The sequence below is a fragment of the Oreochromis niloticus genome, linkage group LG17, assembly GCF_001858045.2.
Source record: "Oreochromis niloticus isolate F11D_XX linkage group LG17, O_niloticus_UMD_NMBU, whole genome shotgun sequence".
Taxonomy (NCBI): Eukaryota; Metazoa; Chordata; class Actinopteri; order Cichliformes; family Cichlidae; genus Oreochromis; species Oreochromis niloticus.
This window is the reverse complement of record NC_031981.2, coordinates 25,984,372-25,998,894: the sequence shown is the minus strand read 5'-3', so window position 1 is coordinate 25,998,894 and position 14,523 is coordinate 25,984,372. Positions and strand designations below refer to the sequence as shown.

At 40.2% G+C, this 14,523-nt stretch overlaps 1 protein-coding gene across 3 annotated transcripts in view; it reads left to right on the top strand.

The window, feature by feature from the left end:
• Positions 1–891: 891 nt before the first annotated feature.
• The window catches only part of rhpn1 (rhophilin, Rho GTPase binding protein 1), a 24,420-nt gene continuing 10,788 nt past the window's right edge, over positions 892–14,523 (top strand). For 2 of the 3 annotated variants that reach the window (XM_003454030.5, XM_005468271.4), the window contains exons 1-7: positions 1,050–1,269; positions 1,463–1,562; positions 5,321–5,436; positions 11,528–11,656; positions 12,233–12,308; positions 12,674–12,751; positions 12,970–13,094. In XM_003454030.5, coding sequence (XP_003454078.1) covers positions 1,250–1,269; positions 1,463–1,562; positions 5,321–5,436; positions 11,528–11,656; positions 12,233–12,308; positions 12,674–12,751; positions 12,970–13,094 — 644 coding nt within the window. In that variant the 5' untranslated portion in view covers positions 1,050–1,249. The other variant, XM_005468272.4, reaches the window with a different exon arrangement.

Here is a 14,523-nt window from a genome sequence, read left to right as displayed (position 1 = left end):
CATCTGTTTTTATGTGACATCCTCTGGTGACTAATAAACAAACAAGATTGCCTTTCATGTTTTATTGCTTATTAAAAACATTATTATTACTATTATTACTATTACTATTATTACCATTATTATTATTATGAAGCATCATTATTATTAAAAATTATGTTTGTTGTTTCATTTTCGTATTAACCAGTCCAATAACAGTCAGAATAGTAATATTTAAAAAGCCTATTTCATTGATACACTTTGGTTGGTAACAATCTTTTAAAAAGACATCAGCTGGACGATGGTTTTAAGAAAAAATTCTTTTGCCTTAAGGCAAATCTGTGAAGGGTAAAGACCCCTTAAGGCCAGAAACCCACCAGGAAAGTGCTGAACAGCGTCGGTTTTCCGTAACTACTACACAGCGAGAGGACTTGCCCCCTGCTGACCATTAGGAGGAATGCATGTTTAAGGCACCTTAGCACTGGCTTACCTTCTTGCATGTTTTGTTACATGCAAGTATTGAGCTTTTTAACCCCCTTCTTTATGCCGTGGCTTCTTCAGATATAGACTTAGCGTATAACTAAAACAAAAACTCTATAACCATTTACAGAATAAAACCCAACTTATTACATCATATTCAATATTCTTTTTATTTGTAACCTTGTTGTAACCTATGTTGTAACCTGTGTATTAGAGTTTCCTGTTGATGAACTTTACATACATTCTTAGTTAAATAGCTTGTAAAAAGTCAAAAACGCTGCCATATGACAACAGCAGAACAGAGCACGGAGACAATGAATAACAGAATAAGTGATCTAATGTGGAAATTTGTTTTCAGTCCTAGGTTGAGGCGGAGCTTCTGTAATCTTTCCGAGGCCCACACACAAGCCAAAGCCCTGCCGTTACCATAGCAACGACTCGCGGAGATGCCACGAACGAATCGCAATTGGTCACCTCGGATCGTTGTTCCGTCCCAACCTCCCCTATGATTTGTTTCATGTATTGTCTGTCTTAGAAGCTGCAACATGATTGGCTAGCTTCTAGATTCGAGGCCCGCCTCGGTGAGTAAGCGCTCCCAGCTGCACACACGTCGGGAAGAGTCGTGCTGACGACGTTGTACGATAGAGCGAAAGCTTAGTTGTTTTCAGGAGTAAAAAAGTTAATCTGCTGTTGACTGTTTTTGGAGTAGTACGCTTACTTGGAAATTCACAAAGTGGTGGGAAAGTTGGGAGACATGTAGAGACTTTTTGGTCGCAGGTATTATAGCTTGACGATGGAGGAACCAGCGATAAGGCAAGTATTTAATGTTAGCCAAATTAACGCTTTTTTGGGGGGGGATATTTTTTGTTTTGTTTGCATTGGGATAAAATTTACTTTTTAAAATGGCGACTTAAGCTAAGAGTCGTGTTCCAAGAGTGCGGTGGTGTATGAGAAGTGTGTCTAAACGTGCCTGAGTGTAATAAAATGCTGACATGAATCTTTGCAGAGAGTTTGAGATGTCCCTGTCAGACGGTCCTTCTGACGACGACGACGAATTCCCGTCGACTTTACCCACAGATGGCAGCCACAGTGGGAGCATCCGCAAGGTCAGACAACCACACTCTTGCACTTATTTCAAATCGACAAAAATTACTGGATAAGTAAAATTAGAATACAGTCCACGTGATGATGCTGTGTGGCTTCACTTGGGGATCTTATTGGACCTGTAACTAAAACCAGGGGCGATTCTAGGATCAGAGCTTTAGGGGTGCTGAGCACCCAGAGAGCTGCCCAGCCAGGCAAGATAAACTTTACTCGTCACAATGAGACTTCTTCCCTGTCTCTGTCAGTCCCTGCATCCTTAAATGTCTCCAGTTGTCCCGAGTTCTCTCTGACTGTCTCCTTGGTGCATTTAAACCCCTGTTCCTCCCTGTCCTCGTCGTCTGTTGTCCATCTCTGTGACAGTCTGCAAATTTCTGTATTAAATCATAAGAAATCCCAAATTCATCAGTTCATCTCTGTCAGTCCCAATTTTAGTCTCCCCAATCAATGATAATGTTATGTTGGAATGTTGTTAAAGAAGGTCAAAAAATGTTTCAACCCAGTTTGTTTGGAAGAGTCTGTATAGCAGCTTTAATATAGGGAGAACACAACTTCCAGATCGTATGAGTGAAATTAGGTGTTTTTTTTGTCAGTTTAACAGTTTCTGTTTTGCCTGTCACTGTTCCCTGTCTGTTTTCTTACCTGGTTCTTCCTGACCTTGTACTTTCTCCTCATGTTCCCCTCTTTCCTCTCTCCCTCTTTGGACTGACAATCATACACAAATAGATTGTATTCAATTAGATGAAAAAATTACATTAATATGAAAAAAAAAATACTATTAAGATCACTAATAAAAACGTCCTCTCTCAGTGTACTTTGAACCAAAAGGCAAATAACCAAACCACATGTACATCTAATAAAAGATATAAATATTGAAACACTGATCCAACATTATTCTTGATTGACAGATCATTTGATCTTATACTTTTACCTGAATGTGGCTCCTTTTTTTGAAAAAACTTCCTAATATCCATTATGAACCTGGCTGTCTCTCTGTACACAAACACACACACACACACTATCTATACTTTTGTTTTTAAACTATTACGTCTCAGGCAAGTCCTGTATGGTTTTTATATTTTTAGTAGTGTGTCACACAAACCGCAAATATTGTCAAAAAAATTAAGAAATCATTGGGGGTGCTTTGATCATTTGTTTTTAGACCAAAAATGGGCTAAAATCGCCCCTGACTAAAAACTAAAAAACATGAAACCTGAATGTCATTGATGATCATGTCTAAATTGGAAAATGGAAACTTTAACTTAGCTTGGGAACAAAGAAAGTTAGCAGCAGGAATAATACCCACATGATAATACCCACATGGTAAAAAAAAGCACATTTTTCTGCTGACCACATTTTCTGAGTTTTGACATAGTGGCCATCCCAATACAGCAGAGAAGGGCTGAACTGATCCAGTTCTTTATACATATACCTTGGCTTCAGGGTCATGTTCATAGAGTGCTGATCTTATACCACTGTTAAATTATCAGTCCGTAATTTACGGTGTGACATCACGATCCCCTGAAACATTGCTTTCCTGACATTGTTAAATAAAATGCAACAGATAAGTAAATCACAGAATATACACTTGCCAAACTGTTAATTGTTGTTTTTACCAATAAAATAATAAATGATGATATATAATTTATGCGAATATATAATTTAGGTGGGTAGTCTTTTTTTCAGTCTTTGTAACCTTCCCTGCCGTGGGAGATCAGGTCACATAGGCACTGGAGGGTTACTTGATGTGCGCATGTTAAACAAACTCCTTTACTGTAAAGAGATATATGAAGAAAAAGAGAGAGACAAACATAACAACCATATACTGTAGATGTTCCTGGAAGAGGGATACAGAAGATGATGGAAGGAGTAGTAGGGCATAAGAAAAAGGGAGTATTCAGCTTGTTTACAGTTCAGCTCCGCCATCTGTCATGTAACTGTACATTTGTTTACCTCAGAGTGTGAAAGTGTGCTGTACTGTATGACACATGTCTGGTTTTAGTGAGCATGCAAATTACCAGCTGTGAGGTAGTTCTTAAAGTAATGTGAGCAAATTGCCTCTGTTGAAGCAAGATTTTAAAAAGCTGTTAAATCTTCAAACACATGTACAGATCCTGTTAAAGTTTTTTTTTTATCTTCTGAGAGAATGTATGTCCGCTGCTTTATTGTGGCACAGTATTATCATGTTAAGCAGCCACAATGACCTTCACATGTTGTCACATCCATCATCTATCATCATCATCCCTATACAGGGTTTGTAGTGTGAAGTAATTCTTTCAGACTGCTCTCAACTGGCAGTAATAACATGCCATGGTGCCATGGTAAAACTGGGGTTAGTGTCATGTGAAAACAGGAAGGCTTAAAAAAAGTAAAAAGTAATTTCTCACTGTGCCAAAGTCTGTTTGAGATTTATTTTCAATATATCAAATCTTATCCCCGCTGTGGCTGTGTCTCTTACAGTTTCTTTTTTTAAGCGTGTTTTTGGACAGGATAATTTCCATCGGGGAAAACATTAGTTAGCTGGTTGTAAGTCTGCCAGCTGCTTCCAGTACGTCTTACTCAGATCATACAGCATGAAGTAATGTTGTCACATTTTCACAGCTGTTCTGTGTTTTCTTGGGCAGACTGCCAAAATATATTAACAGCCACCAAGTATATTTGGTAGTCTAGTGTAGCTGTCTTTTTTTTTTTTTTTTAATTTTAGGTTTTTTAGCAGCTTCCATGATGGATTTACTGGTACAACATCAGTTTGCTCCGGTTTTGGAAATTCATTAACTCAACCAGCCCTGACCCTTCCACTTTGTGTTTCCCTACTGCTCGATATCATTCAGCTTCCTCTCCAGACTCCATTGTTTCTCATACAGAGACTTGATAATGATATCAGTGGAAGTTCACGTGCCTTTACCATCGTGTTTCTTTACAGTCTGGTCCACTTGCCAGTTTCTTTTGTGGCTATCTTTGATATTAGTCAGCTGCTTGAGTTTCTCATCCTGTAGTCCACTGGATGGTTTTAAACTGGTGTCTGGAAGTATCTGTGTTGTGCTCTAGAGCAGCATTCCCCAACTTTTTTGCTCCACGGACTGGTTTATGTCCGACAATATTTCCACGGACCGGCCTTTAAGGTGTCGCGGATAAATACAAGATAAATAAAACCATTACTGGTACCAAAAAAATTAGAAGATTTATTCATAACACAATGGAAAGACCCAGGGAAACCGAGTTAACTAAAAACCAGTAAAACCCCTGAAAACCATAAATTTCACACCCGAGCCTCAACTCGGTACCGGTACTGGTCCGTGGCCCGGGGGGTTGGGGACCGCTGCTCTAGAGATCCAACATGAGGTGGGTAGTTGGTTAAGATACGGTTGTGAGGACTTTTAGCTGTTGTTTGGATTCTGCCAGAGGAAACTGTTTATAGTGCTCTGTTGTTTATTTTTCAAGAAGTACTTTTTATTGTTTAGTATGCTTTTCCCACCTTTTGAGTGAACATACACATGTTATATAAACACAAGTGCAACTGCTTTCCAACACTGCTTCCACCACAAACCGGTGGAACTGCTTACATGGTGGTTTCTGTCATGGTCTCATAACCTTTACACCCTTATAACATACAACATAATTTATGCTATTGCTTGGAAAAAGGTTTGCTTTCTTGCCGGTGAGTAGATTAATTAAAATAGTCTAATTCTGTGGGAAATGCAACTTTTGTAATTGGTCATTCAGTAATTCTTTTACCTCCTCTATTTCTTTATTTCATCTGCAGGGCTGTGATCCTTTGGCTCAGACTCAGCGCAGTAAGCTGCAGCATCGACGGGCTCGCATCAACCAGCAGATCAACAAGGAGATGCGTATGAGAACTGGAGCGGAGAACCTGTTCAGGTGAGACACTGCGACGAATCAGAACATTGCGTGCACAATTTTTATTTTATTTTTAATTACTTTTCTGTTGTGATGTTACATAAGGGCAGCACGGTTGTGCAGTGGTTAGCACTGCTGCCTCACAGCAAGAAGGACCTGAGTTTGAATCTATCGTGTGTGTGGAGTTTGCATGTTTCTCTCCAGGAACTTTAGCTTCCTCCCATAGGTAGGGTGGTTGCAACCTGATATCACAATAAAGCGTGAAATAGACACGCCGGTCCATGGTGTCCATTTCACGTACATGCACACAGAAGTTGCAGTAACAGCAGAGGAAGATATTTTATTTCAAGCCAACATGAAAATAATCATGGAAAAGCATTTAAACAGACATTATTAACATTGACAGTTATATGTATATACATATTAGCTGCCTAGCTTAATCAGTTTTGATGATTAAGGACCCTGGAATGTATTTCATACATTTTTCTCACTACCGACTTCGTGGCTTTAAATAGATTATTTCCTCCTTCTGGTAATGCAACATCTGCATGCGTGTCTGTTTCACAGTTTGGAGAGGCCAAAATGGACACGAATCTTCTTGGAAATAAGTGATGCAGTGCTGTAGTGTTGAGCTGCTTTTCTAATCCCATGGGTAAAAAATTGTGAAGCTTTGTGTTTGTCAGCTTTATCACAGTTGCTTTAAATATAATGTATATTCACTCGTCACACGCCAACTTTTTCTGTGTGATTTTGTGAGAAATGCCATTCAGGTGCCATCTGTGTTGTCATCTTTGTTGGTTGCCTCACATTTTTGGTTCAGTCAGTTGATGGGAAAAGGTCAGAGATCACTCCCATCCTAAAGAAACACACACACCAGCACCACCCAATTTTACAGCTCTGTTTGTGTTCACTGTGCGTGAACATGGCTGTTTATGTGCTTGTGCTGGTTTATCTCCTCCCTGTTGTGCAAATTTTTGCTTTTTTTGTATTAATGCTTCTTTCAAACAAAACAGTGAGTGAACACTGCATACTTTGGCAGCATGAGCACCACTGAAGCTAATCTCCCAACTCTCTGAACTGCTGGCCCTGTGTCTTGAAGCAGCCAGTTGTCATTCACACAAACCAGAGAGTTTTAATGGTGAGGAAAGTGGACGAAGTTAAAAATGAAATGTTCACATAGCATCAAGGTCTTGTCTCTGAGGACATTGGCATCATCTTTGTCTAGTGTCTCTCCATTGCTCTCTTCTATGTTCTGTCTCCTCAACTCATTCTCAACATGTCCATGTTTATTGCCCACTCAGGTAAATTAGTACGGAGCCTCAGAGTATATGTATGAAGTATGTGGATACATTTGCTCTAAACCTCTGCCGTGGCAGTCTTTGAATGTTTAAAGTATGAGCAGACCGTTGTGCAAAAGTCTCTGGAAAGACATGGGACATGCTGCTGCTCCAGCACTATTCGGGAGGAGGAGTAGGAGGAGCCACTTAATTAAAGCAAAGAGCTCCTTTCTGCTTCCTCAGTGGTGCCGCATTAAAATCTAATCTAATGAAACTAACAATGTTTTTAATTTAAGACAGACTCACTGTTGTCTCAGGACTTGTTTTTGCAACAACTGATAACGTTGAAAAAAATCTTTCTTTTTTATTTACTCTGTACTCTCTGTATTATTTTATTGTATTATTACGATGCTTCAAAATGCTCCCAAAAGTTAGTTAGTGTAGAAAACCACAGTTGATATGAGATTAATAAATTACTCTTTTGATGATCTGTCATTCTATTTGCAAATTCTTATTTCATAGTCAAGCCAGTTTGAGTGGCCTGACTGCAGTGGCTGTTGCTGTTTTGTTTTCTAAATGTTTTAAATGATGAAACAGTCCTTAAAGTAATTACTGTGTAACAGGGTGTTAAGTTCTTTTTATTTGTCTTTTCAATGTTTCCCTAGCTCCACATTTGACCTGATTTAGGCTCTTATCCCTAAAGGTGATGACTCAGTTTGCTGGATATAAAACAAGCACTCCCTCCCGTTCTATTGGGACGCTCTGTCACATAGACAAAGACCCCCACACAGCCCGTCAGCCTGTAATCAGCTAGCTTTGTGTCTGCCCCCAGCCTGTTCCCATGCAGAGATTCCCAGTGGTGCTCTGGCAAGCTCATCCCCCACTTATTTGTCTGGTGCTGTCAGACCTTTTTTTCTGTCCTTCTTTTTCCAGTCAAGTGGAACACATAGACACATACACACACACAAAAAACATGTAGCTTTCACTTGCACTTCACTTGTTGTGAAACTGGGTCATGGTATTAGTGCTGGTGTGTGGGAGTCGATGTTTTTGTGTGTTTGTGTGTAGGGGGTTTGGGATGCTAATTAAATACAGGGGAGGGGGTGTCACTAATCAGTGTTTGTGATTGGCTAATGAAGACATGTTCTGTGCTGCATGTAGGAGTTCAACTGAGGGACTGTAATGTTGTTTAAACATCATCCCAGCACAGGGGTCCATGCAGACCCCAGAGGTATTTTATTTTTCTTATCTCACAGGTGCTTCTTTTCTATTGTTCAGTTTTTGAATGACTTTGTCGATCAGTTTGTTCTTAATGATATCAGAACATTGTTTTCTGTTTCTGCTTTGGTTAGTACTTTTAAAAAATTAAAATGTGTTATGGCCACAGGAAAAAAAAAATTCTAACATTTAAACTTCTCTGATTCTTCATGTCATAAGCAAGAAATACTTGTGTTTCCCTTCCAGAGCTGCAGCATGTTGTGTGTGTAAGTGGATGTGTGTGAAGGGGATATTTGGCAGCCTGTTTAATGCTGACTAATCAGATTGGCCCTGGCTTGATCCTACATATAGGTGTGTGTGTGTGTGAGACTGGGAAAGGCAGTGACAGATGAGGAGAGAGGTGAAGCTAAAGTGGTCTAACTGGAAAGCTTAACCTGATTTAAGTCCTCAAAAGTGAGCTTCAGTTGTGTGTTTGAACTGAGATTGGTCATGTGTTAAAGGATAACATAGAAAAAGCACCACAAATATTTCAAATTCAGAGTGATGTGAGTGTTCTGGTAACAGGTATATGCAACTGAAGATGAAGTGCTATTTCAAGATAAACACTTGTTTTTTTTTTAGCTCTTTACCAGTCAGCCTAAAAGGCTGATGGGGTGTTGTAGTCATCCCTCCAGGTGGACAGATGGGCAGCTGGGCAGGCCGGACACCTAAGTTTTTGATAACTCAAGAAGGAAGTCACCTAGGATTTTCAAATGCCATAGGTGCATCTACCAAAAATCTCGGATGAGTTTGTGTCTTAGTGACCTCAACCTAAAGGTCAAAGGTGAGGGGTAGTTTTCTGAAAAGCTTGTGAATGTGATAACTCAACAACAAGGCGACGTAGGAGCTACAAATTGATATCATAGGTGTATCTCCTAGAAATCTCGGAGGATTTTGAATCCCGGTGACCTTGACCTCAAAGTCAAGGTCAGAGGTCAAGTTTTCTGAATTTTTTTTGAATAAGATAACTCCAGAATGCGACAGTGTATTCAATGTCATACCACAGGTGCATCTACTGAAAATCTTGGATGAGTTCGAATCTCAGTGACCTCACTGTCAAGGCAGGGCTCTAGACTAACTTTTTGACATGGGCGCACCGGTGCGCCTAACTTTTTAAAGTTAGGCGCGCCGGCACAAAAGTTAGGCGCACTCAAATTTTTCAACCGCATTGCTTAACACCACAGTTTTACATGTGCACTTTTTTGGGGGGGAAGTTGCAGTCCATACAGACAATATTCATTTCTAAATTAATAACTAACAAACTTGTGCTTAAAGTGCTTTGTCAATATTGTAGAAAATGTTAAACTTAATCATCATCTTGGCTCCTCTGACGACCTGTTTGCTGTTGCATGCTGCTAAAAGGCAGTGGGGAGAGGGGACAGTTGGGCCATGCATTTATTGCAGCATATAATGTGTTTTCTGGATACACTGCTGTTTTTTCAGCATTCAAAGATTGATGGCACCGTGTCAGAGCTGGCTATGAATTTCAGACGGATCAGGCCTTAACTCAACAAAAAAGTTATCAATCGTTTTTTTCATCTTTTCTTATTACCCACAGCTACATCCACTTCTGTCAGGCCTAGGCTGCTCACTAGGGCTGGGTATCATCACTGATTTCTATAATCCATTCGATTCCGGTTCTCAAAGTCCTGATTCGATTCAATTTAGCCTCAGACAGTCAGAAATATTATAATTCTGATTATTTTCAGTTCTGATACATGTGAGACTTCATCAGAATTGTGAACATCACAGCAGATGCCTTTGTGTGAAAGTAACTGAGAATAAAACACAGAAAAACATGAAGGAGATTTTCCTGGTCTGGCGTTTTATAGCAGATAACCTTAAAAATATTCTGCAATATTCTGCAATTTTGCATAATTTTAAAAAGTTTAAATTTCTTCAGTATTGAACAGCAGAAACTAGTCTTTCTTGTCCGAGGTCATTTAAGTGAAAAAAAGGAAAGAAAAAGACAGCGGCCGACAGCGCTGTAAACAACGGTAGACTGGTGGGTAATAAGCGAATGAATAATGCAGAAAACAGAGATTTGACACGGGAAACTGTTCTTGAAGTACACACAGAGAGCTGTGCATGAAGTGTAATTTTTTATCGTAGTGGAAGCAAAACAGCAAAAGTCAGAGGGAATTCATGACGACATTGATCAAATGTGAAACGTAGTTTGCTGCTTCTTTTGCTGCTGGCTCGGTGAATTTTGGTTGGAGAGACAAAACCTGCAGCTCAGAATCAGCGCAAAAAAACGTAAACACAGCGCGGACCCGACGCATCAGAATTGGTGAGCCCTGACGGCATGTCCGTCTACGTGCTGTCGGGTGAGAAAGCAGAGAAAGACAAAGCTGATTCTGATGCGTCGGGTCCGCTCTGTGCTTACGTCTTTGTGTGGAATCCGTGTACCTGCTCTCATTTGCTGTTTGGTGGTTGTTGAAATAGTTTTGTGAGCTTTAATCTGAGAATCTGGCGTTTCTGGCAAAACACGGTTATATTTAAAAGTCAATTCAGGATTTAATGAATCGATATCACTTTATTCAAGCTACTCACCTCTCTCTATCCACCTGCACTTTCAACTGGACCACGGTCAATCAGAGAGGTACCGCCCCTGACTATCTCTGATTGGTTTAGTCCACGACAGTGGCATAATGTGTCTGTTGTTGACCACACGGAGAGTTGCAGAGATTTTTTTTTGTTGTTGTTACCCGAACAGTTGGTCGCACTGGTGCGACCAAATATTTTTTTTAGTCGCACCACTGAAAAATTTGGTCGCATTTGCGACCAAATTGGTCGCACTCTAGAGCCCTGTCTCAAGGTCAGAGTAAGTTTTCTGAAAGTCTTGTGAAATCGATAACTTGAAAACAAGGCGACATGGATTTTGTAGAAACATCTCCAAAACTGACACCAGAACTCCCGCTAAAAACAGAAACGGGTTGGATAGATGGGCCAGAGGAAATGTAAGTAAATTTGATGTTGCAGGCCTTTATTTTTTCAGTTCATCTAAACTCAATCATTTCTTCCACATTTCTGTGAATTTGACACAGTGCCATTTTGATGCATTTCTCTACTTCATGGATAGAAATTCTTTCTGACTGCAAAGTCCCAATAATTTTGTGCACTGTTCAGGACCAATAATAATGGAATTCTCTACCACTTTTCTGAACAACAACAGTAAACTAGTGATGCTTCAGATTTCCGGGAACATTGTGTACCCCATAGAAGTATGAGCTGGCCTTAGTCATCGACCCTCTCATTGTTTTTGGGGGGTGAACCAGAGAAAGTGAATGAACAGTGGTTGACAGAGGGAGGAGAAGGTGGGGAGTGCTGCATAAATTAAAGAGAGACTTTTTATGCCTTCACCCCATCCTGAATTTATGTTCTCAGAAAAGTTTGCTGCATCCACTAATACTGAACTGGCAAGTCAGTTTTTAGCTGTGTTGTTTTAGTTGTGATACTGGGCTCTACGACAAAGCAGATTAGGAATCAGCCCAAGTACTGTTTTTAGAAAGCCCACAAAGAAGTTTTGAGAACTGAAAAAAAAAGAAACCTGGACATCTTTGTGTTTTATTCTGCAGGGCGACAACCAACAACAAGGTGAAGGAGACGGTGGCTCTAGAGCTCAGTTTTGTCAACTCCAACCTGCAGCTGCTCAAAGAGGAACTGGAGGAACTTAACAGCAGCATGGACGTCTACCAGACAGACAGGTGCACAAATGCATGCAAATTTGTCCCATTAATTCCGGGCCATGCTTGTTAGAGTAATGATCATTATTATTGGGGAAAAAAAATCCATTATATTTTTGTAGTGACACTGGCACTGGGTGTATAACCTCCTTGTACTTAGATATTTTTGGTGACCAGTTTATGTGTTGGTCCTTAGAAATGTTATCTTTGTTTTTTAATAATAGGATGGGGTTTAAGTTAAAGTTGGGTTTCAGTCACATTTATTTTAAGAGACTAAAGGAAAAAAGCATCCACATATGTGTCATGCAGTCTGTCACATCCATAAGATTTTTGCCTCCACGCCTCCGTATCGTGGGAGGGAAAAAAAACCCTGATTAGAGTATAGTCAATAACCCTGTGGTGTCTGTGTGCACATTTGTTGTTATTGTGAATGACAGTAGGTAACTGTGGGGGGTGACAGGCTTACTGCTTGGCTTTAGCTTTGCTGATTAGCAGGATGAAGCACTGAGAATAGTGCTCGCCGGTTTTGAAAACAAGCAGATGGGAGCAGCAGTCATTGTTGAAACCTAAAATATCTCTGTTAATTTCTTTTTGCAGTGAGGCTGTCAATGTTCCAATGATCCCACTTGGCTTAAAAGAAACCAAAGAGGTGGATGTCACTGTTGCTATCAAGGTGAAGTCAGCATCTGTCTACGTCCTTCTCTTTATTTATCCAGTTTGTTGTTCTTTTCAAGAAAAACTTGTGTTTGAGTGAAAAATTATTGCAGTAAATGTATTCTAATAAAAGTTACTGAATCAATGTTTTTAAGCTTATTTTACAAGCAGTGTTTATATTTTTATGCTAATTTACATTAGTTCTTTTCATTACTTGTTCATTACTAAACATTTGACACAGATGGGTAGTTTGATGAAATATCATATTTTTGTGCTTATTTGCTTTCCTTTTTTTCAGGTAGTATGGAAGAATAACCAAAATCATCTTCATGTGGACACGTGAAGATAATTTTTTTGTCACCGTGTCTCTGTCTGCCTTCACAGGACTTCATATGTGAGCACTATGGGGAGGACAGCTTTCTCTATGACAAGGAAATCAAAGAGCTTATGGAACTTAGACAGGTTAATAAATTCAGTTTGATCCAGAGTAAACATTATGCTCATTCAGTCCCAGTTCTGTTTGTAGGAAGCTGTTGGTAGAAACCCAGAGTGTGCCTCTAATAATGGGTAGAAAAACTAGTGGAATGAAAAGTGTTGATTTACTTAAAGTTGATCTCTCTTTTAGGCTGTAGCTGATATTAAATGAGTGTTAACATTTAGTTTATTGATGATTCAATCAGGCCATGCGTACACCCAGTCGAAACCAGGCCGGTCTGGAGCTGCTAATGGAGTACTACAATCAGCTGTACTACCTGGATCAACGTTTCTTCTCTGCTCAGAAGAATCTGGGTGTCCATTTCCACTGGTATTATATGATAGCAAAAAGAACTGTTTTTTTAAATGTGCACTTTAGCTGTGTTGTTACTACATCCTGATGCCTTACTGCTGCTCTCTCTTTCAGGAGAAAATCGAAGCATTCAATAGTTGTTTTCCAGGGACAGATTTACAGTGGCTTGCAAAAGTATTCGGCCCCCTTGAACTTTCCCACATTTTGTCACATTACAGCCACAAACACGAATCAATTTTATTGGAATTCCAGGTGAAAGACCAATACAAAGTGGTGTACACGTGAGAAGTGGAACGAAAATCATACATGATTCCAAACATTTTTTACAAATAAATAACTGCAAAGTGGGGTGTGCGTAATTATTCAGCCCCCTGAGTCAATACTTTGTAGAACCACCTTTTGCTGCAATTACAGCTGCCAGTCTTTTAGGGTATGTCTCTACCAGCTTTGCACATCTACAGACTGAAATCCTTGCCCATTCTTCTTTCCAAAACAGCTCCAGCTCAGTCAGATTAGATGGACAGCGTTTGTGAACAGCAGTTTTCAGATCTTGCCACAGATTCTCGATTGGATTTAGATCTGGACTTTGACTGGGCCATTCTAACACATGGATATGTTTTGTTTTAAACCATTCCATTGTTGCCCTGGCTTTATGTTTAGGGTCGTTGTCCTGCTGGAAGGTGAACCTCTGCCCCAGTCTCAAGTCTTTTGCAGACTCCAAGAGGTTTTCTTCCAAGATTGCTCTGTATTTGGCTCCATCCATCTTTCCATCAACTCTGACCAGCTTCCCTGTCCCTGCTGAAGAGAAGCACCCCCAGAGCATGATGCTGCCACCACCATACTTGACAGTGGGGATGGTGTGTTCAGAGTGATGTGCAGTGTTAGTTTTCCGCCACACATAGCGTTTTGCATTTTGGCCAAAAAGTTCCATTTTGGTCTCATCTGACCAGAGCACCTTCTTCCACATGTTTGCTGTGTCCCCCACATGGCTTGTGGCAAACTGCAAACGAGACTTCTTATGGTTTTCTGTTAACAATGGCTTTCTTCTTGCCACTCTTCCATAAAGGCCAACTTTGTGCAGTGCACGACTAATAGTTGTCCTATGGACAGATTCCCCCACCTGAGCTGTAGATCTCTGCAGCTCGTCCAGAGTCACCATGGGCCTCTTGGCTCCATTTCTGATCAGCGCTCCCCTTGTTCGGCCTGTGAGTTTAGGTGGACGGCCTTGTCTTGGTAGGTTTACAGTTGTGCCATACTCCTTCCATTTCTGGATGATGGCTTGAACAGTGCTCCGTGGGATGTTCAAGGCTTGGGAAATCTTTTTGTAGCCTAAGCCTGCTTTAAATTTCTCAATAACTTTATCCCTGACCTGTCTGGTGTGTTCTTTGGACTTCATGGTGTTGTTGCTCCCAATATTCTCTTAGACAACCTCTGAGGCCGTCACAGG